At 35.5% G+C, this 20,744-nt stretch overlaps 1 protein-coding gene and 1 long non-coding RNA gene across 6 annotated transcripts in view; one reads left to right on the top strand and one right to left on the bottom strand.

The window, feature by feature from the left end:
* Positions 1-13,317, bottom strand: part of LOC149563961 (uncharacterized) — a 29,272-nt gene extending 15,955 nt beyond the window's left edge. Inside the window, exons 1-4 of one of the 2 annotated variants that reach the window (XR_016364130.1) lie at positions 12,777-13,317; positions 4,707-5,066; positions 4,479-4,619; positions 3,359-3,491 (exon numbers count right to left, since the gene is read on the bottom strand). Coding sequence is in view for 1 of the 2 variants with exons in the window: in XM_089827064.1 (XP_089683190.1) it covers positions 3,359-3,491; positions 4,479-4,619; positions 4,707-5,066; positions 12,777-12,845 (703 nt within the window). In the remaining variant the exon portion in view is untranslated. The remainder of the gene's footprint in view (positions 1-3,358; positions 3,492-4,478; positions 4,620-4,706; positions 5,067-12,776) is intronic. The other variant, XM_089827064.1, reaches the window with a different exon arrangement.
* LOC149563960 (uncharacterized) overlaps positions 1-20,744 on the top strand; it is a 77,028-nt gene that overhangs the window by 16,211 nt on the left and 40,073 nt on the right. For all 4 annotated transcript variants that reach the window (XR_016364133.1, XR_016364131.1, XR_016364134.1 and 1 more), the window contains exon 2: positions 14,357-14,416. This is a non-coding gene — a long non-coding RNA (uncharacterized LOC149563960). The remainder of the gene's footprint in view (positions 1-14,356; positions 14,417-20,744) is intronic.

Below are 20,744 nucleotides of genomic sequence, written 5' to 3' on the forward strand. Positions count from 1 at the left end.
TTATTAGATTGTTGAAACTTAAATGAGTGAGCTTCAGTCTCGCTGTCTTATCTTTTTTGTGTGTTAGATGCAATTCACTGAACAAATGAAGTCATATAAGATGTTATTGATCAGATATTACAGCCTTCTTAAGTTTCTTTAATGTTCTTAGTTTCCACTTATTTATGGTGATTTCAGCTCAGTTCAATAGGATCCTATTAAACAAAGCTTTTCAGTGTTATATATTACTGTATTGGAAGTAGATTGAACATAAACCATCTCCAGAAAAAGGTGTGTTTATCCTGCAGACATTACTGTATATCCACCACCTTTTGCTACTTGGAAGACACCCTTGACATGTATGACTGGGAATAGTGTGTTCAACATTTGGACCATTATATGCTGTATTCATTTGTATCTAGAACTATCGCTATCAATTGTACAAGTGTACCATAAAACAGAGTCTTTCATAGGATGAAAGAAAAGAGCAAAGAAGGTTTTGGGTTATTAAGGTCTTAAACACCCAGAAATCATGCGCATATTTGATTTTTCAATATTTATAGATGTTTCCAAAGGCAAGGTTCCATTTCCTGATAGATCACACTATCTTCATCGATCAAAATAAATTTAATGTCTCCCATCTTGGGTTTTAGGTCAATTGTTTGTCTAATTTGTCCTTCCAATGATTGTCTTATGAATGGTTGAAGGTATAATATAGCATACCTGCATAGTAGAAGAAATAGGTGTTTCCTCAAGAAAAGGTTACTCTAAAAGATATGACCATTGGGAAGAGAGATGTACAAGGAGATCAACTTTAGTCAAATAAGGATGATGGGAAGGAATGAGAAATAAATATATTTCGTACTCTTCACAAGGAAGAGACAAAAAAGGAAATTAATCAAATATATTGCTGGCAAGCATCAATGAGTTAATACTGATTACAAAATATTATATCTGAATCCTATTAGGAATGAAGAACCATTACATGGTCTAATGTATATATTATATATCTGTTAATAATAAAGAAATCAGAGTTATATATCAGTTATGTTATATTTTATGTATGTGTGTGTGTGTGTATAAGACACATATAGCCTATTCTTTAATCACTCACTAATACCATTAGGAGGATGGGTTGGTCTTGTCAGGGAGAGAAAAACCTTGCAATGTATGAGGAAAGTCCCAAGAAGGTGTAAGGACATATATCACAAACCTTGAGGGAGACGTCCTGAGATACATATGATAGTGTTTTCTAATACTTGAGGGAGCCTAATTGTGACAATTAAATTCCAATCCTTCTAAAGGTTATTGATTAAGAGAGAAGTAAGGAATTAGAGGTTATGAGAAATAAATATATTTCGTACTCTTCACAAGGAAGAGACAAAAAAGGAAATTAATCAAATATATTGCTGGCAAGCATCAATGAGTTAATACTGATTACAAAATATTATATCTGAATCCTATTAGGAATGAAGAACCATTACATGGTCTAATGTATGTATTATATATCTGTTAATAATAAAGAAATCAGAGTTATATATCAGTTATGTTATATTTTATGTATGTGTGTGTGTGTGTATAAGACACATATAGCCTATTCTTTAATCACTCACTAATACCATTAGGAGGATGGGTTGGTCTTGTCAGGGAGAGAAAAACCTTGCAATGTATGAGGAAAGTCCCAAGAAGGTGTAAGGACATATATCACAAACCTTGAGGGAGACGTCCTGAGATACATATGATAGTGTTTTCTAATACTTGAGGGAGCCTAATTGTGACAATTAAATTCCAATCCTTCTAAAGGTTATTGATTAAGAGAGAAGTAAGGAATTAGAGGTTAAGTGTGTACTATGAATCAGTGAATGTTTCTAAATTTAATCAGATTTAAATGGATGGTGATGTATGCTAATCATTAGGAATTGATAGCCTCCTAGCAGGGAGCATTATCAATTGCCATTCCTAAGTGCAATTCAAACCCTAGTTGGCTATTTTTAGGCAGACCAAGTAAAGTCCTAATGGGGGACATTAGAAGAAGAAGCAGAGATTTATTACTAGCCCCTCTCACCAAACTTGTTCCCAGGCTTTATTTCATTTCCTGGGTATAGACTAAGCATTTTGCTCCTCCTTTACCCTCTTCCACAAAATAGTTCTCAATCTGACTAGAATCTACCCCACATGTAGTTGGATGAGAATTTAAGTGGAAAATAGTGGTGATTCACAACTCTCTTACTATTCTATTGCTATTCATTGGGCATTCATATCCATTATGCTATTCGTTAAACAGAGGAAACCTTACTGAAGCATTGTAATGCTTCATACTCTAAGACTCAATAACCAGAAAGAATAGACAGCTTGGACCCAAAGTTTATGGATCAAAGAGGAACATGAAGTCTGCCAAACAGAGATTGAAATTCTGTTTGGAAGATGATTGAGAAAAATCAAGATTTGTGAGCACTACATTCAGTTTATCATTTCATCTTCTTTTACTCAAAAATACTTTTGAAGCAAGAGAAATATTCTTTAGAAGAAGAAAAAATAAATATCTATTTGGTTCTACAAGAAACAATAAGTAAAAATCTCCTGGCATCAAGGGCATATGATTATCAGACAACAAAAGTCAGAAACCATGATGACAACTAAAAAAGACTTTCTTTACAAGAGTCGGATGGTTTTTTGTATTAAAAAGGGTGTCAGATGGTTTCCTATATAAGAGAGGGTGTCAGAACTGGTTTCCTAGGAAAAGATACTGACCTGCAATTGATACAACTTTCTGTTTTCCGGAGGGAACTAAGTTAGAATGTCAAAAACTGCTTAAAATTGTTCCGAAAGAATGTAATAATGCAAAGGCTCTAGCATTAGAAAGTTAGTCTTCCTGGCCTTTATAGGGCCTCTATGATTGTAATTAGCAACAACTTTGATGTGGTAACACGAGGTGCATGTGTTTCATGAAGAAAAATGTAATTCGTGCAGGAAACACAAACTAGGAGGAAACAATAATCTGACTCTGTAACTCTGTTATATTGTTGCGACTATCACACTCTTTGTTGTAATTCAAGAGGCACTTCTTTTAATGAACAAAAACTATGGTTTTACTAATAAGATTATTCCAATATAATCACTTACAGACCACACTAGAATACATTATTCATATTAGCACATAGTTTGCAAACTGTTTAAACCAAACTTGTACAGATTAGATTAAGGGAAGAGAAAGTAAAGAGACAAGAAAACAAAGTCATTTAAACATTTAAGATCTCCAATAAAAGTATCAGAAGTAAGACTGATCTTTGACATTCAACAAACATTTCTGGCAAACACTTTATACTTAAAATAGATTATATGAAATCAAAGGATTGGAGTAAAAACATTGTGATCTCACCATCAACATATTGACGGGGTAATTGCACTCCACCATCTTGACCACATGCTGAATAACCACTCAAACGCAGATGTCCTTTAACGGGTTCAATGGCCAAAGTTCTTTTGAACCAAGCCGCTGTCTCACCAAGAGCCTATCCAACAAACTCTAAAAAAGGGTATTAGCAATCAAACTAAAACATTCTTATTAATAGTTTCTAAGATCAAACAAATCAAAATAAAAAGACACTGATTTTTAATGACAAACAGATAGATTTATAAATATCTGTATGGCCTATAGGCATATATGTGTTAATCTAGAAACTGCAAATTACAAGTAGGAAAAGTCTGAAATAATTTTAAGAAGATGTGAATCAATACTACCACCATTATTATTTTACCTATTACCAACCAAGATCAACTTTGAAAACATGGAATCAATAAAACTGATTATCCAAAAACCTACTGTTACTAGACAGTAATTTTGCATATTGAAGTGGCACTATCAAAGTTAAAAATTTATATGGGGTGATGACAATTTGTAACTTCTATCTGCACTCGCAAATGACCAAAGGGTTTCTTCTTGAGAAAATAAGAAGTCGTCTTTAAAAGGGTTCTTTTAAATAGAACAGAATTCCACAACTGCATAAAACCAATTAGAAATGAAACAAATTGTCATCTGAATCCAGAAAATGGCCACCCGCAGGTATCAGTGACATGAGAATATAGACCCTCCTGGGAGAAAACCAAGCAAATCAGACAAAAGTGAATAGGAAGTGAAGTCTCCAGGATGGATTTTATGAGCACTTTGAAAGCAATGGAGAAGCAATTTTCAAAGACAAGAACAGAGACTATCATATCAATATATCATGATTCTCTCAAGTCTCAACTATCCATGTCCTGTACTTTGATTTTCTATTATTCCTTTTAACATTTACTAAAGTACATTTTTCTAGGATGCACTGTTTTGAAGGCCATAACCATAAATCAGGAAAACACCTAAGCCAAGCTTGTCATGTGTTCAGTCCCCATAAATGGATCATTTGGAATATCACATGACTACTCTCAGTGCTAGTGACAACTATTGCAAAATCTGTTGTGCCTAATAAAAGAATAAAGAGAAAGTTTGGTGAGTATATCACCTTACGAAGCCGCTTCTTCTTGTCCTCTCCAGATATATCTTCAGCAGTGCAGTTGTACCAGCAGTCGCCAAAAACTGGAGGCTCAGCATGTGAATTGCAGGCAGGTACACCAGGATTAAGACTTGCCGGAGGTTCGCCTAACTGAAAACAGAGTGCTTTGGAAAATTAGTGATTACATAGCATTTCACAGCCTAAGATTACATAATGCCCTTAAAAAGGCATGCTCACCTTAACAACATCTCCGACATTCCGACAATCTCTGTCTGGAGAGTGACCTACTGCATCATAGTTCAAAAATATTCTGATCGGCTGCCTTTTATCATTATCCAATTGAGAATCCTGGTTGGAAGTGGTCAGCAAGCTTCTACCTTTCCTATGATGTTCTGGAAAAACAAATCCATCCTGATAGTTTTGTGGTGTCACAGAATATTCTTTTCGTCCCAAACGACGGCGCTGTTCTAATATGTCATCATGAATACATGAGTGTGACTCGGCAGTCTCAGTAACAGTTCTAGAAACTTGCCAGGAGGGTCCGACTCCTTCTGCTTCACAGCCAACTGTTCCTATCAAGAGCAGTAGCAATAAGATCTGAAGATAATACAAAGCAAAAGGTCAATAATACAAGAATCCAAAAGGAGTTTCACATAATCAAAAAGAAAAGTTAACACACTTCAACTTGGATATGTGAATACAAGTTTATCTAAGCACTATTGAGATTGTAAATAAAATTACAGTGGCTGTGCAAAGTTTTATACTAAGTTGATAAGTAGGAGATAATTTCCACAGCAAGTCAAATTGTGATATTGCTATCAGGATTTAACTGTGTAATTTTGAGTCAAACTCATTGACCCATGTTTCGTGAGTAGTGGTTCCACACGAATCCATCTCTCATGAGAATAAATGGAACACTTAACACTCATTGGATCTAGGTGATGCTCACAGGGGTGAAGCACCGGGACTTCCCGGGAGGTCACCCATCCCAATACTACTCCAGCCTGAGCGCGCTTAACTACGGAGTTTCCTCCATGGTTAAACCCAAAGCTTGCAACCCCATTTGCAAAACCTTCACCAAGTGTTGTGCCTTATGAACCATTCATTAGAAAGCCCCTTAAGCTCATCAATTGATAAGTAGGAGATAATTTCCACAGCAAGTCAGATTGTGATATTGCTATCAGGATTTAACTGTGTGATTTTGAGTCAAACTCATTGACCTGTGAGCATCACCTAGATCCAATGAGTGTTAAGTGTTCCATTTATTCTCATGAGAGATGAATTCATGTTGAATCACTACTCATGAAACATGGGTCAATGAGTTTGACTCAAAATCACACAGTTAAATCCTGATAGCAATATCACAATTTGACTTGCTGTGGAAATTATCTCCTACTTATCAATTGATGAGCTTAAGGGGCTTTCTAATGAATGGTTCATAAGGCACAACACTTGGTGAAGGTTTTGCAAATGGTGTTGCAAGCTTTGGGTTTAACCATGTAGAAAACTCCGTAGTTAAGCGCGCTCAGGCTGGAGAAATACTGGGATGGGTGACCTCCCGGAAAGTCCCGGTGCTTCACCCCTGTGAGCATCACCTAGATCCAATGAGTGTTAAGTGTTCCATATATTCTCACGAGAGATGGATTCCTGTTGAATCACTACTCATGAAACGTGGGTCAATGAATTTGACTCAAAATCACACAGTTAAATCTTGATAGCAATATCACAATTTATACTAAGTTTCTCATATACACTATTTTTCCTATAAAGTGCACAGTCTGACATCAGTACTTCTGCCTTAAACAAATCAAGAAGAAAGAACAGGACTAAAGCTTTGGAAACTAGATCATACTCAAAATCAAAATTACTAGCAATCTTGTGGGTGATAAGAAGCCATCGATTGTTTTAATCTGATGTAACTGAATGCAACTTCAGAAAAAACAAAAAAAATTGTACCTAAGCTCATTGAAGCATGCAAACAGGAAAGAAACATTAAAAAATAATACCCAAGACCCTCAAAACTTAGTCTTTGATAAACATGTCTAGCATTTTCCTTTAGTAAGAAAGAAAGAAATTATAATGTTTACGGGTGATCAAAGTAGGTCAGTAGGACTTATAGTTATAAATAAATTTCCACTAACAGAAAGGTATTATGACAAAATAAAGATCCCAGATATACCTAAAGCTGGCATACATTAAGAAAGCTGGCATGCACTAAGTACACGCGTGCAATACAAAGAGTAATTTAAAAGGTAAATCCATTCAAAGAAACAAAATGCAGATGAAGAGCAAAGCTGAGGACTGGGACTGTATTGTCACCCATTAGCATCAGCTCCTGAAGCAAAATAAGGAACAGTATCATCATTGACTACCAAAAGACCTGCACAATCTGATAAAGTTCAAAGGAAGAAGGTTGGACGATTCTACAAGATCCATGATATTTCCCAAAGAATTTATCCTGACACCCAAGGATGGTGTGTCTCCAAAAATGCGGTGAATACCAAATCCAAATGCCTACAGCTTCAAACAAGGAAAATCAAAAGTCTCACAACACAAAGTGCAAGGGGATCCACAACATCCAGTGTGCAAAAGAGAGGAAGTGGCTAATCAGCTTGGTAGCATCAGCAGTTCCCTACATTGTCGTACACCTATAAGTCAATCTTCTGAACTTGAAGGAAAAGGGTCAAAGATTTGCAGTCAAGATAACTGAACTTCAAAGAAACAGATCATCTGAAACTGCATCATTATCTACTTCCTAAAATAATATAAGCAACAAGATTCCATAGTCAAGCGGAATATATGGCCTGAAAGAACAGCAACTAGTGGGAACTACATCTTGACTGACCACTACAATCATTCAGCCATGTGACCAATGATAAGGCAGGTTCAACAATATTGTCTTGGATAAACTGTACGAAATACTCAGTATAGAGGGTCCCAAGTGACCTACCTATATTGTCTGCAATGGAAAGGTATCCAATGAGCATTTGAATAGAGGAAAGTGATCAATGAAGATTCTTTAATATTCATTCAGTTGACAACAGTGTCTCCCGGAAATGCGTTTCCACTCTAAATGTCCAGGGTACCAGAAATGGAAACCATTTTGGGGACTTGGGGACAGCTGGAAATGTTTCCAAGCCGTCCCCAATCATGCAAAAAAATTAGAAACGGTCAACATAATTTTTGGAAACCATTGGTAGTCCCCGGGACAGCTGGGGACGGCCAAAAACATCCCCAGCCGTCTTGTGGACTGTCAACCGTTTCTGACAGCAGTAGGCAAAAAAAGATAAATTTATAAATATTTGCAAAAAATTTATATCATGCATGGACCTCAACACAACTTTAAAATGTTTAAATATTGTTAAAATATGCGTTCATGTTGTTGTTTGCCTTCACTAAATGCCTAAGGCATTCTATTATTTCATTGTCTAGTGAAAATTTAATTCTTCTCTATAGACCTGGTCCCCAAGACAGCTGGGGACAGCCAAAAACATCCCCAGCTGTCTTCTGGACTGTCAACCGTTTCTGACAGCAGTAGGCAAAAAAAAGATAATTTATAAATATTTGCAATTTTTTTATGTCATGCATGGACCTCAACACAACTTTAAAAGGTTTATATATTATTAAAATATGCATTCATGTTGTTTGCCTTCACTAAATGAAGCCTAAGGCATTCTATAATTTCATTGTCTAGTGAAAATTTTATTCTTCTATATAGACCTGGTCCCCGGGACAGCTGGGGACGGCCAAAAACGTCCCCAGCTGTCTTGTGGACTGTCAGCTGTTTCTGACAGCAGTAGGCAAAAAAAGATAAATTTATAAATATTTGCAAATTTTTTATATCATGCATGGATCTCCACACAAGTTTAAAAGGTTTAAATATTATTATAATATGTGTTTATGTTGTTGTTTGCCTTCACTAAACGAAGCCTAAGGCAGCATTCTATTATTTCATTGTCTAGTGAAAATTTAATTCTTCTCTATAGACCTGGTCCGTTGTCTTGTGAGTCGGTATTTCATTGTTGTGTTTGCACTTTGCAGGGTTGCATATATACTAGCCTGAGTATGTTCTGAAAAGCCATTTCTAGCACAGCAAGCCCTCTTTTCATTAATCAAATTTTCAGAGATAGAAAACTTAGTAGATTTCCTGGTATACACGCTAAATATTGCTCTACCAAAAAAATAAACTTTTAACATTTTAATCAGAGATATGCCCAAGTATGTCTTAGAAAATACAATGTGAAGTTGTGAACATATTGAGATAGACTTAGGTGTTGCTGCTGTCCGCCGGTCTTTGGTTGTTTCAATGACTTATATCTATGAATGTATGGAATTGAAATTTGAACTCTCGTTTGGTTCATTTAATGTTATAATCATGATGATTCAATTAATGATTACAGATCTGAGATTAATATATGTTATTATGTTGCTGTGATGAATGATACAATGTTATATAATTCATGAATACATTTGAAATTTCAGATTTCCATACTTATATATATATATATATATATAGCCATCCCCTACCCTAGATTAAATGTCTCAGAAACCTGTCCCCTCATCCCAGAAACTCGGGGTAAAATAGGTTGACACGCAGAAGAAAGGGCCTTGAGACACAATATATGAAGCCCAAGATAACAACTTCCCAAGTAAAGAGGCATTAACTGCTACTTGACAACAAGAGAGAGAGGATCAATATTTACCAGCAGAAAGATGTCTTTCATCTTTTTCTAAATTAAAATGATTAATAACAACTCCTATACAGTTTATAAAGCAAAGCAAGTGATTGACAAATTATCATTGCCTGGCCAAATACATACTATTAAGCACAAGACCAATCCTGGCTAACTCTTACCATGATGCAATGCATCCAACTTAAAATTGCACACAAACAAGAGCACTGCCACCAGACCTAAGCTTAACCTAATGTATTCTAATATGGATTTGGCAAAATAAAGATGCTGTTGGATTATTACTCAACTCCGATGCGCAATTTCTACACAATTTCAAGAAGGATTTGCCATATCAAAATCAATGAGTGTCTCCTAGCAAATTAATTTCTTTGATGTAAAATAAATAATTGACATATGATCAATGCCCAACTCAAGACAGAATATGATGCACAACGGGAATCGTGGCTATTGCCCATCATCATCCAGGGCATCTCAGTAGGATGAAGACAGAAGTCTTTCCATCAATCCTAAGGTTACAACAATTTCCTGCATCGTGATTTTAGACTACTAAATTCAATTAGCACAATTTATGTGCGTTCAACAAAGATCCCACATATCAAAATTGATTGATGAAAAATTATGGCAAAGAAGTTAAGTGAAAAGATTCTAGGACAAGGACAAGAACTCCCTCAGTTTGCCCATCATTATTGCATCTCACTACCATGCAGACAAAAAACTTGGGTGTCAAACTTAAAGTTGCAACATTTCCCTGCAACCATAACATATGTATTCTTATGTGCAAATAGAAAAGCAGACAATTTTGGATTATGCTAGATAAAGATCCACCATAGCAAAATTAATTGATGAAGACTTTTGGCCAAGAAGTTTTAAGTGAAAGGATTCCGGACAAGAATGAGCATTCCCCTCACTTGTCAAAAATATTAGGACTTAGTTTCATTTTGCTTGAGTGCATAAAATAACCCCACCACTGAAAGATATGCATCCTCATCAATTACCAAGTTGGGACATGATGAAGACTGATAATTTTCTGAGAATCCCTCTTTCTATTTCTAAGGAAGAGTTATTAAGGGAGATATTGCAAAGTCTTCGAGATCTATTTTGAAGGAGCAGGGGGTCCCTATGAAGTGGAAAACAAAATGCTCCAGGATTAATTAGGATGTTTCCCTCAATAATAGCAGCTCCATTACAGTTTGAAAATTTGAGTGTGTGCATTTGAGGTGGGACTAAAAAGTATTCCCCCCTCCCCACGTACAGCTTTTTTCCTGCCACTTGTCAATCATCACAAGTTTTTAAATTCCTACCAATTATTCATTTTATTATTTTATATTTATTTACTTTGTTGAATTGAATATGTAAAATAATAAAATTTATCAGACAGCCACTTAGAAATATTCCTAGAAAATCCCAGCAGTGTCCACTGAAATCTTTTAGGAAGCCCCTGTCCATGGTACCGCACCCTACATTCCCCACAAAGACAATGGTCCCGTTGCAGGGGACACCTAAAACTTCTCAGAAGATGCTAATGAGAAAAATTAGAAGCTTTCAACAATTAAGGGGTCCTGTGAATTTTAAATTGTTATAGTTTTAGCTCAGATTTTTAAGGAAGCTGGTGGGACTGTGATTTATTTTAAACCTGCAATACTGCATCCCAACAGTACAAATTCATAAGAGAAAAGACTTCCCTGCAAAAATTTACCTGAAACGGTAAAATGCCTAATGATGCATAGGGATAAAAATCACCTAAACTGATGTGGGAGACTCCCACCCACCGTCTGGGGCTGAAAACCTAAGAAGTAAAACGTAGGGACTTCTGCTTTGCAGGAGAAGGTTTGAACTTTTTTCCTCATTTTATGGGACCTGTTGCTTCATACTTATACATCCAGAGGCTCCCCCTGCATCTCAAGTGTCTCTCTCGAAGCCTTTGTAGCTCCCATAGAAGAAAAACTAGGTTAACTGAGTTGCCATCATCAGTGTATGCATATCATTGCTATGTGCAAATGTCTATGCTTTTTGGCAATTTAACGAAGCCAAAATTAATTATGCTTCAACATGTCCACAAGGGCCCAATCCTATTGTCTATTTAGGGTTGGGCTTTGCGGCATTCAGCAGAATCAGCAGCGGCACTCTCGTTTTCAAAAATATCTTTTGCCATTTTCGTCTTAGATAAGTGATGCTTTTTAAAAATATTGATTGTGCTTTTTTTCATCTAGATAAGTGATGCTTGCGTGTGAATTAATCTGTGTGTACATGCACATTTACTTAACTGGCTGATATCATTATATCAGCGAATTTAACTGGCCCTTTTAATTCACACAAAACAATCTTGCATTGACTCTGACCTACTTGTAATCGAGAGACAAATGAAGACCCGTTCTTAGTTGACTTGTAACTGGATTAGCAATTTCAATTTAAATGTACTCGTAGTTGAGCGCGAGTATCTCTTCTGCAAAATAAAGGCCACTTGGCAGAAGACCAGAAATAGAAACCGATAGCAATTACGTTTACATTGGATATTCTGCGGAGAATTAAATCGGCTAAATGTTAGAGCTGCTCGCAGTAAAGAGATCCAAAAATCCAACTTACACTAAAACGTATCTGTAATTATTATCGTGTGATAATTTACTTCACATCACCCGTTGCAAAACAGACGACACCTAAGTGCCAGTTAACAAATAAAACGATAACATATATGAAACCCTTATGAGTCGCATAAGCCGCAAAACTCTCTTCCTTGGAAAAAAAAAAAAAAACTCGCCCGTGCAAATTCATGTCCGTACTTATCCAGAAATCGTAATACGTGGAAGTTAATGAGGCGTGAAGAATCCAGACTTCAAATACAAAATGAGGAGCAGTTGATCCTAATTTCCTCTAACAGTGAAAGACAGTTATATCTTTACACTTTAAATGTAGAATAGCCGTTAGCTTTAACCAGCAGAGCGTTTCTCGTGCTCAACGGCATAAAGCTTCTTTTGATTGACAGGTTTCAGCAAAGTAGATCTGCAATAGATCAAATTTACTGCCACGGATCCTAAACAACAACATCGTCTTCTATTCGAGCTGCTAAATCCTAAGTTACACTCACAACAAACAATGCCACATCCGTTGCCCTTTGAGAATAAAATGGAGCCCAACTTTATCTGACGGAGCATTTATCACACCAAACTGCGTAAAGCTGATCTTAGTTTTGAAAAGTCTCTGCCAAAGAATCGAATCATTAACCTCGTAAATGCAAACTAGCCAAAACCACGAAACAAATCACTCAAAAGCATTTCTCGCACAAACTTCAGAGCTTTCTCCAATTTACATCTATCCATCAAGCAACCCTTAAACAGAAGAAAACTTCAGGGCCACAGATCCAAAACTTCTAAAACATCCTCAAACGAGCCGTTGCATCCAAACTTATTCTAAACAAAAGGTCATATCTATCACATCCTTACGATGAAAAATAACCTTCGGTTCTAGGCCAAAAACAGTTAAGTTTCAAAAAAAACAGCCCGCTACTGATCAACATTCCCCAATCGGTCCTCACACCGCAAAGATACAGCCGCTCTTCACAATGTTCCAACTATTTCACTAAATTAAACAATTTTAACCAAAAGCAAAACAAACGCACCTTAAATAGAGCCAAGCCAAGGATCCAGGACCTCTCAGACACTCCCATGACAGCGCCTTCCTCCAGCATTACAGCCTCAGAACAACCTGCCTGGACTTCCCCGCAACATATTCAACACACCTCAGAACATAACTCCAAATCCGTCCACTCCCACCAGTCCCCTGCGACCATTAACTCTTTCAATCCCGCGCTATGAAATCCGCACATACGGTCTCAAGCAACATCAGAGAGGAAACCACAACATCTTCTGAGCGGCCATTAAAATCAACTGTCACGCAAGCAGAAGCCTCAGCAGAGCCCTCTTCTGCATTTGCCTTACAGCTGGATAATCACAAATACGTGCTGAGACAAATGATAATAATAACAAAAGCGCCCCACGCTGTGTATTTTCTAAGCCTGTCTGTGCCTTTCCCAGGTAAAGCCAGATTAATATTTTAAACCATATTTTTTATCCACAACAAAAATAAAATAGACTGTTCAAATCAACTTGCATTTGGTCTTCCGTGTACGTTATTATGGAATTAATCCAAATTTATCCTAGTTACGAGAGACTCCGCACTCTTCTTATATACTATCATTTTTAGCCCCTTTCCATTTTGATTTCGTCTTTCAAGCTACCCAGTCACGTCGGATTTTTCGCCTAATTTCAATTCCATTTAAATTTCAGCCGCGCAGCCATCAGATGCCATAGGGCCCCACCACCTGTCAGAGCGGTTAAAAACGTTGTGTAATTCCGTGAATCTTCGCCTTTAGTTCTCCGTCTGGGGTACCACGTCCGTCAGATTGCCCTATACGTGCGAGGACGTTATTCAACGAGTCGGCCGCTCTCCCAACGTATATGTCTTAACCGTGGTCAGAGTGTGGAGTTAAATCTGGTTATGACGGTTGGGTGTTTTTTAAGATTTTAAATTATCGTGGTTATCGGAGTTGGTAAAGCGGAGTCAAATTGGCTGAGCAAATTGAGTGGGGCTTTTGGAAATATTGATAAAAATGTGAGAGCGGTTGGGAGGGGGTTTGAATTTCCTGGTTTGTTGGGATTGAGGTGGAGAGGAGAAATCATGGGATGAGTTGTCCATTTCACATTAGCCAATTTTTTATTATGTTGAATATTTGTCCTAAGGTTTTAATTTTGGGTTGTGTTTCTTTGGAAGGGGTCATGGTCATAGTGGAAATCAAAAGATTTCAATCAAGTCTATTCAAGCTGTCTCACATCTTGCCCCTTCGAAGATTTCGATCAAGGAGTTTCTAATATTTGAATTTTTCTTGAAATTTGAGGTCTTCTTGGACTAGTTCGTTTATTGGTCCATGTAGCATGGTGTTTTGAATTTAAAAATTATTATAGGCATCATTAAACTAAACTAAAATTCTATTTTGATGCATGGTACATTAGTTGTACTTTAACTTTGAATGTATAGTTTGGTTTTTTATTTTAAAATTATAATTTTAAATTATTGTTGATGTTAGAAGGTTATCTATGTTGTTAGTAATATAGTGGGATGGTCAAATTGTAGTGTTGTTGTTCTTAGAGAATATTGGAGAATATTAGTATTGGATATTATAATGATACCAAAAATTGACAGGATACCATGTCAAAGGAAATGAGGTCAACAAGTTCAAACCAAGAAAGGAGCATTGGTGGAGTAAGTTATCATGCATTACATTTAGAAGAATTCATTTATGATCCTTCAACAAATATACTTCACACATGCAAAACGTTGCTTATATCTAAAAACATATGCTTGTATTTATAAGTTTGTATTTTGCAGTTAATTTCTCTTATCAATATTCTTTGATATATGCATATGTATATGTTTGTACATGCATAAGAAAAAATTGAACTATATGTAACTAGATATTATGTATACATTTATCAAGTTAATAAATTAACACATTCACACCTAAACATAAAGTATATAACTGAAACTTCTTCTTTTAGGAACCTACAATGGAAGCATCATTGACTACCAATGCAATTCTATCAATGAATGTTGGAGATCTTGTTACAAATCCAATCCTGCAAATCTTATCATTCAAAAGGATTCTTATCCTTGAAGATCAAAGTGAATGATACAAGATTGTCTTATCTGATGGCAAACGCATGCAATCAGCAATTTTGCCAGAGAAATCCAATCACCTGTTGTTCTCAGACAGGCTGAAAATAAAATCTATAGTAACATTAGCAAATTATGTGTGTCAAGCCACAATAGATTCCAGGTAGCCAATCCCATACTCAATCTTCATTGATATACATATTTTGATTTATTTATATATAATATATATAATTTTATGTCATTGCAACCTCTTTATATAGGACCATAATCATTTTCAGCCTACAAATTATGCAACGGTACAATCAAATCATTTGGAAACCAAGGTATCTATATAAATCTCAAGAGGAACAAATGCTACAAGACAACACAACTTTTTCACCCAACAAAAGGACCAAATTCTACATCCATACACCTCGCAGGGACCTACCACTGCTTGAGACTATCAACCCTATAAAAAAATTTAAATCTGTATCAAAACAAATGGACAATCAAAGGGAGGGTGACAACAAAAAATTTCTTTTTCTATTTTATTTTAAAAATTAATTACTTGTGATCTCCAATTAACTCATGTTGTGATCTCTATTTATTTAACTTTTGATTTTTAAAATTGGTTTAGATTTTAGTTTTTAAGTTATTTTAATTTATTAGTTATATTAGCTTAGTTCTTTAAATATTATTTTTTAGTTTGTATAATTTATTTAGACAATAGAATATTTGTTAGAGATGCTACTATTTTTTCATATTTCTCTTATTGATTTTTCATAATAGATTTTTTGATGAGATTTTTTTAAATGATTTTTTTTCATATTCGATAAATTGAATTTAAATAAATAATATTTATTAATCTATGTAAAAGATTTTAGTAAATATTATGTTTTTGAATTAAAAAGCAGCCAAAACAAGGGGTTTGGCCCATAAAACAGATAAACTGGTGAATCACCAGTAGATTACCACCAACCAAAATTAGCCCCTACCACTTTTAACACAAAAACACTATTTGGAAGCACAATGAAAAAAATCAATAAGCATTCCACAACTACTGCCTGTACTAGAACTAATAAAACTAAGAAAGCATAAAAACAAAGGCACTACCACCTTAAACCAAGCAAAGTTCAACAAACAACAGGAAAAAAAAGAAACTGGGAGGAAAGGGCCCTAAGGCTTCTTGGCATCCTCTCCCCCCCCCCCCCCCCCACCAAGAGGATATTAGCCCAATCTTCCGCAAGGAAGTCAAACAGCATCCTAGAGTCCTTGTTGGTCAGATTACCCTCCTGGTCCTTTAGCAAATGTAACATGGTAGCAGCAACATGTGTCACCTTGACAGTAAATTTAGTCAAGAGATGCATTCTTTCCTCCATGGCATAGATTCTCTCCCACAACTCATTGCCAGCCATCTTCCGGACATCCTCAGTGACCTGGTAGCCATCCACCTGCTTCTTAGTGACATCTTGCACAGTTAGGGGGTTAGGTATTACATTATCTTTGGAAGAAACCCTTACAGGAGAGGATATCATAATAGGGGAAGACACTCTGTCCATAGTATCAGGGAACTAGTCATGAATTAGGTCCACACATCCCAACCCAATGCTGGCTGAAATATGTGTCATCTCTTTCCTCCCTTTAATCGCGTCTCCTAAGCCAGACCTTGAATAATCAAAAACCTCCACTTCCTCCTCCTCCTCCATATTCCCCCCACCAAAATTTGAAACCTTATGTTTAATCCTTTGTTTAGGGTGGCCCATATCCTCTGAATTTGAATCCTCCTCCCACGAGGCCCCAAATCTCTACTTCCTTTTAGCATTGGATTTTGCAATCCTCCTCAACCTCCTCCTACCACCTCTCCCCTCATCCTCTGATTCAACCGGTTCCTTCTCTTTACCTTTTCCAGACTTCCCTTTTTTACCCAAGGGGCATAGGGGACCCACTAGGCAAAGGCTATGGGGTAGGGGCTTTGGGGGCCGTGATCCTAAGGGGAATTTTTTGGGGATAGGGGTTGGGGGGAGTAGGGATATCAATCTCAACAATCCTAAGGAGGACCAAAGCAAGGTGGAAATGATAGAGACGGAACATCAACCCTTGATGCAAAATGGTATAATTACCTCCCTCATTTTTTTCTTTAACACCAGCAACCGTATCAACTAAATCATGTAACAGAAAGAACAAAATGGAAATAAAGTCACGGTGGTGAAAATGGTTTAGAAGAGGGAAATGATAGTAATAACAAACACCATACCTCCCCTAAAGAGTTAGGTACTTCGTCAACATCAGACAAACTTCATTCAAAGGCTCTAGGAGCTTCTCCCTCATAAACCCTTCTTTGTGTCGAATAGGTTCCTCTCCTTCCAGGAAGAAGCGATTCAAACTCGCTTCATCAGCCACCCTTATCACTTTTTTCCATTTTCTTCCCCTCATAGCAAGTCTTGTTGCCAGAGAGATGACTTCCTCTGAGATATGAAATGAGACACCATTAATCGTGACTCTTCAATTCTCCCAAGGATTGACAAATTGTAGGGAATAATTCTCATTGTACCCATTTAGTGCCTCCATAAACAAGATGAATCCTCCCTCCTTTAGCATGTACCAAACCAAGGACTTCCTAGCATTCTCCTCTATCATAGAAAGCTCGATTCGCACAAGATCACCCTCATCTCTACAATTTTCCCTAAAACTCTCGCCTTCTCCCAATCCCAGAGGCAATTACTTAGAATGCAGTCACACTTAGGCACAAAAATAGGGGCCCTTAAGGAAACATAAAGGCCTTTATTGTTAATAATAGTTGTGTCCCATCTAGACATAAATGTCACCTATCGACCGACTCTATCCCTACTCCAATCTTTTCCATCTTTCCCAATACACCCAAACCATTTAAAATTTAAAAATTTTCTCATCACAACATATGAGGACATACACAAAAAAATCATTAAAATTTCACTCATCTCAAACTTCAATATTCTTTCTATTTCAGGCCATGCGAATTTATTATCACAGGTACCTTTTCTGCCACTCCTTACCATCTGTCCATAATGACTCTGTCTCATCCGCCTACTTAGCAACAAGTCATTATAATTTAAAAGGATCATCTAGCTAGACTTCATCATGCTTAATTTCTCTATTCACTAAATCTCTTACCAAGTTTGGTAAGGCATTAAATTCCCTCCAACATCGTAGGTCCTTCACATTTAGACCTAAAGCCACCATTCCATCAGCCAACCCATTTCCCTCCTGAAAAATATGATGCATTTCAAAGCTTTTTAAAATAATTAATAAGTTTTTGATGTCTTCTACAATACGTTTAGTTTTCCACCCTTCCTTCATGATGCCTTTTACAGTCTCTATGATAATTTTTGAGTCACCTTCAGTCTCCACATTTTCCCATCCAACACTAATCACCCTTTTCAAGCCCTTGAATAGAATCATAGCTTCCTCAGTATTGTTGGACTCTTTCCCCAGATGTCCAATATAGGCCAAGAGCATCTTGCCTTCACTATCTCTGAGTATACCTCCACTAACTAATCCCTCCTTTCTAGCAACACCATTGAAGTTGAGCTTAACCTAGTTCTCTCTTGGGGTTTCCATCATGTCCTTTTCCTTGCCATCAAATTGGAATTATCAGTCTCTAAGATCCCCTCATCCAAATTCCAGCACTTGGCAATCCTAATTTCCAATTGATTAGTGGGGCTCGTTGTCTCACATATTGCACCTTAGAAGATTTTGATCAAGGAGTTTCTAATATTTGATTTTTTCTTGAAATTTGAGGTCTTCTTGGACTAGTTCTTTAATTGGTCTAAGTAGCATGGTATTTTGAATTAAAAATTTATTATAGGCATCATTAAACTAAAATAAAATTATATTTTGATGCATGGTACATGGTACATGAGTTGTACTTTAACTTTGAACGTATAGTTTGGTTTTTTATTTTAAAATAATAATTTGAAATTATTGTTGATGTTAGAAAGTTATCTATTTTGTTGGTAATATAGTGGGATGGTCAAATTGTAGTTTTGTTGTTCTTAGAGAACATTGGAGAATATTAGTATTGGATATTATAATGAGAGTTTGCATCTTTAATTTGGTAAAATGATATGCAATTTAAGAATGACTTCAAGATGTAAACCTATTTTAAATTAAAAGAAAGTTAGAGAATCCTATCATGCTTCTTGAATCAACTATGTGAAATTTATCTCCATCAATGTTTCAGATCACAATTCATAATCCATCATCAAGAAGTTGTGTTTGGAATAATGCTTCCAATGGTAATCAAACATAAGAATTAATGCAAAATATTCTTACAAACCCTTAAATAATTATAGATTACATGCATACATGAATTTTAAATTTAAACATATAAAACTATACTAACATTTGTGCCAAAAGGAGGTGCAATAGTCACACTGATAGAAAGATATACATTTGGTATTTTATTGAATTATAGAAAAACAATGAAATAATTAAGAGTGAAGATGTTGATTTTTTATTTTAATAATGTAAAATATATATTAACAAGTATGTAGAGGAGATGATTGCTTTGAATTTGAAGCTACATGGGTTGTCTTGCATTGTGAAGTATATTCTAAAGGTAAATGTTAGTTGAATGTGAGGCTTGCTTAGTGACTTGACTTTCTACATGACTATGAATGTCAAGTCATACCTCCTCATCTTGACAAGGTCAACTTGTTGTAGTGTTATGCCTTCCCCACAATATGATGTACACATATTTCTTAGACATGTCCATTAGCCATATGGTCTGATGAAGGACTGTCATTTCAAATTTCCTCCTTATTATGGATGTTGAATCCACATATGTCATGTTTATCAACAGATCAATAATTGTGTTGTTGCTATTTTCCATAATTTTGTTGATAGGTTTGAAGCATAATTATTGTGTAGGAATGAGGAATCACCATTGCAAGGTTTGATTTGGGTTTAGTAGCTAGCAAGGTCTCAAAAACACTATTTAACTTGTTATAAATCTTATCTTCAACTTTTAATATATGTCATAATAGTGTATATATATGTCCAACATGGATCTTCTTGTAGTGAACAATGACAAGTTCATTAAAACGTCTAACTCGTATTTTAGTATCTTCCTTATCTATTATGTTAAGACTAAGTAGTTGTCAAGTCCTTATTGGGCGCTATATCGATGAATTTCCCTCTTCTTTGTTACACAATCTTTGATGTTCAACATTTTAGGAATGAGCTAATGTTATGAAACATACTTGTCCCTAGTGAACCAATCAATATTTTTGTAGCATCTTGTAGTATCCTTATGTTTTTCATAACCTATATTTATACCTTGAAAGTATAATGCAATTAACCTGCAAGATGTTGATGATTTCTAATGAATATAGAAATCTAAATAAAAAATGGATTAAATTATTTTTTAAAAAATTAACAATGTTATAATGCAAACTAAAATACTATATCAAGAAATATGAATTCTAATAGTGTTGAAGCAAAATAAAATAGGTGTGTACATATGTAAAATTAATTTCAAAAATGTTCTTTAAATTGTATTTTGAAGGAAATAAAAGGAAAGGCAAATTAGACTCAATTACTAAAAATGATTATATATAAATATATAAATTAAGTTTAAAATAACTTGAATAATGGCATAAATTATAATATTAGGTTGATTCATAAATTACCAAATAAAATTAATCTTAGATTGCTTTAAATGAGAACAGAGCAATTAATTGCGTGTGTAAGTAAAGATAATCAATTAAAAATGTGATTGTAAAATTAGTTTCTATTAAAAAATTATATAATAATCTTTTCTCACATAAATTAGCTTTGAATCTATGTTTAAAAATTATTGAAATCAAAATACATTATACTTCATATGTAAACAAGTGCCACAGAGTGGCTTAGTACTTGCCTTTAATAGTATTAGTTTTATTTTTATATGTCAAATTAG

The sequence above is a fragment of the Cupressus sempervirens genome, chromosome 4, assembly GCF_028749045.1.
Source record: "Cupressus sempervirens isolate cs-2001-9-10 chromosome 4, ASM2874904v1, whole genome shotgun sequence".
Lineage (NCBI taxonomy): Eukaryota > Viridiplantae > Streptophyta > Pinopsida > Cupressales > Cupressaceae > Cupressus > Cupressus sempervirens.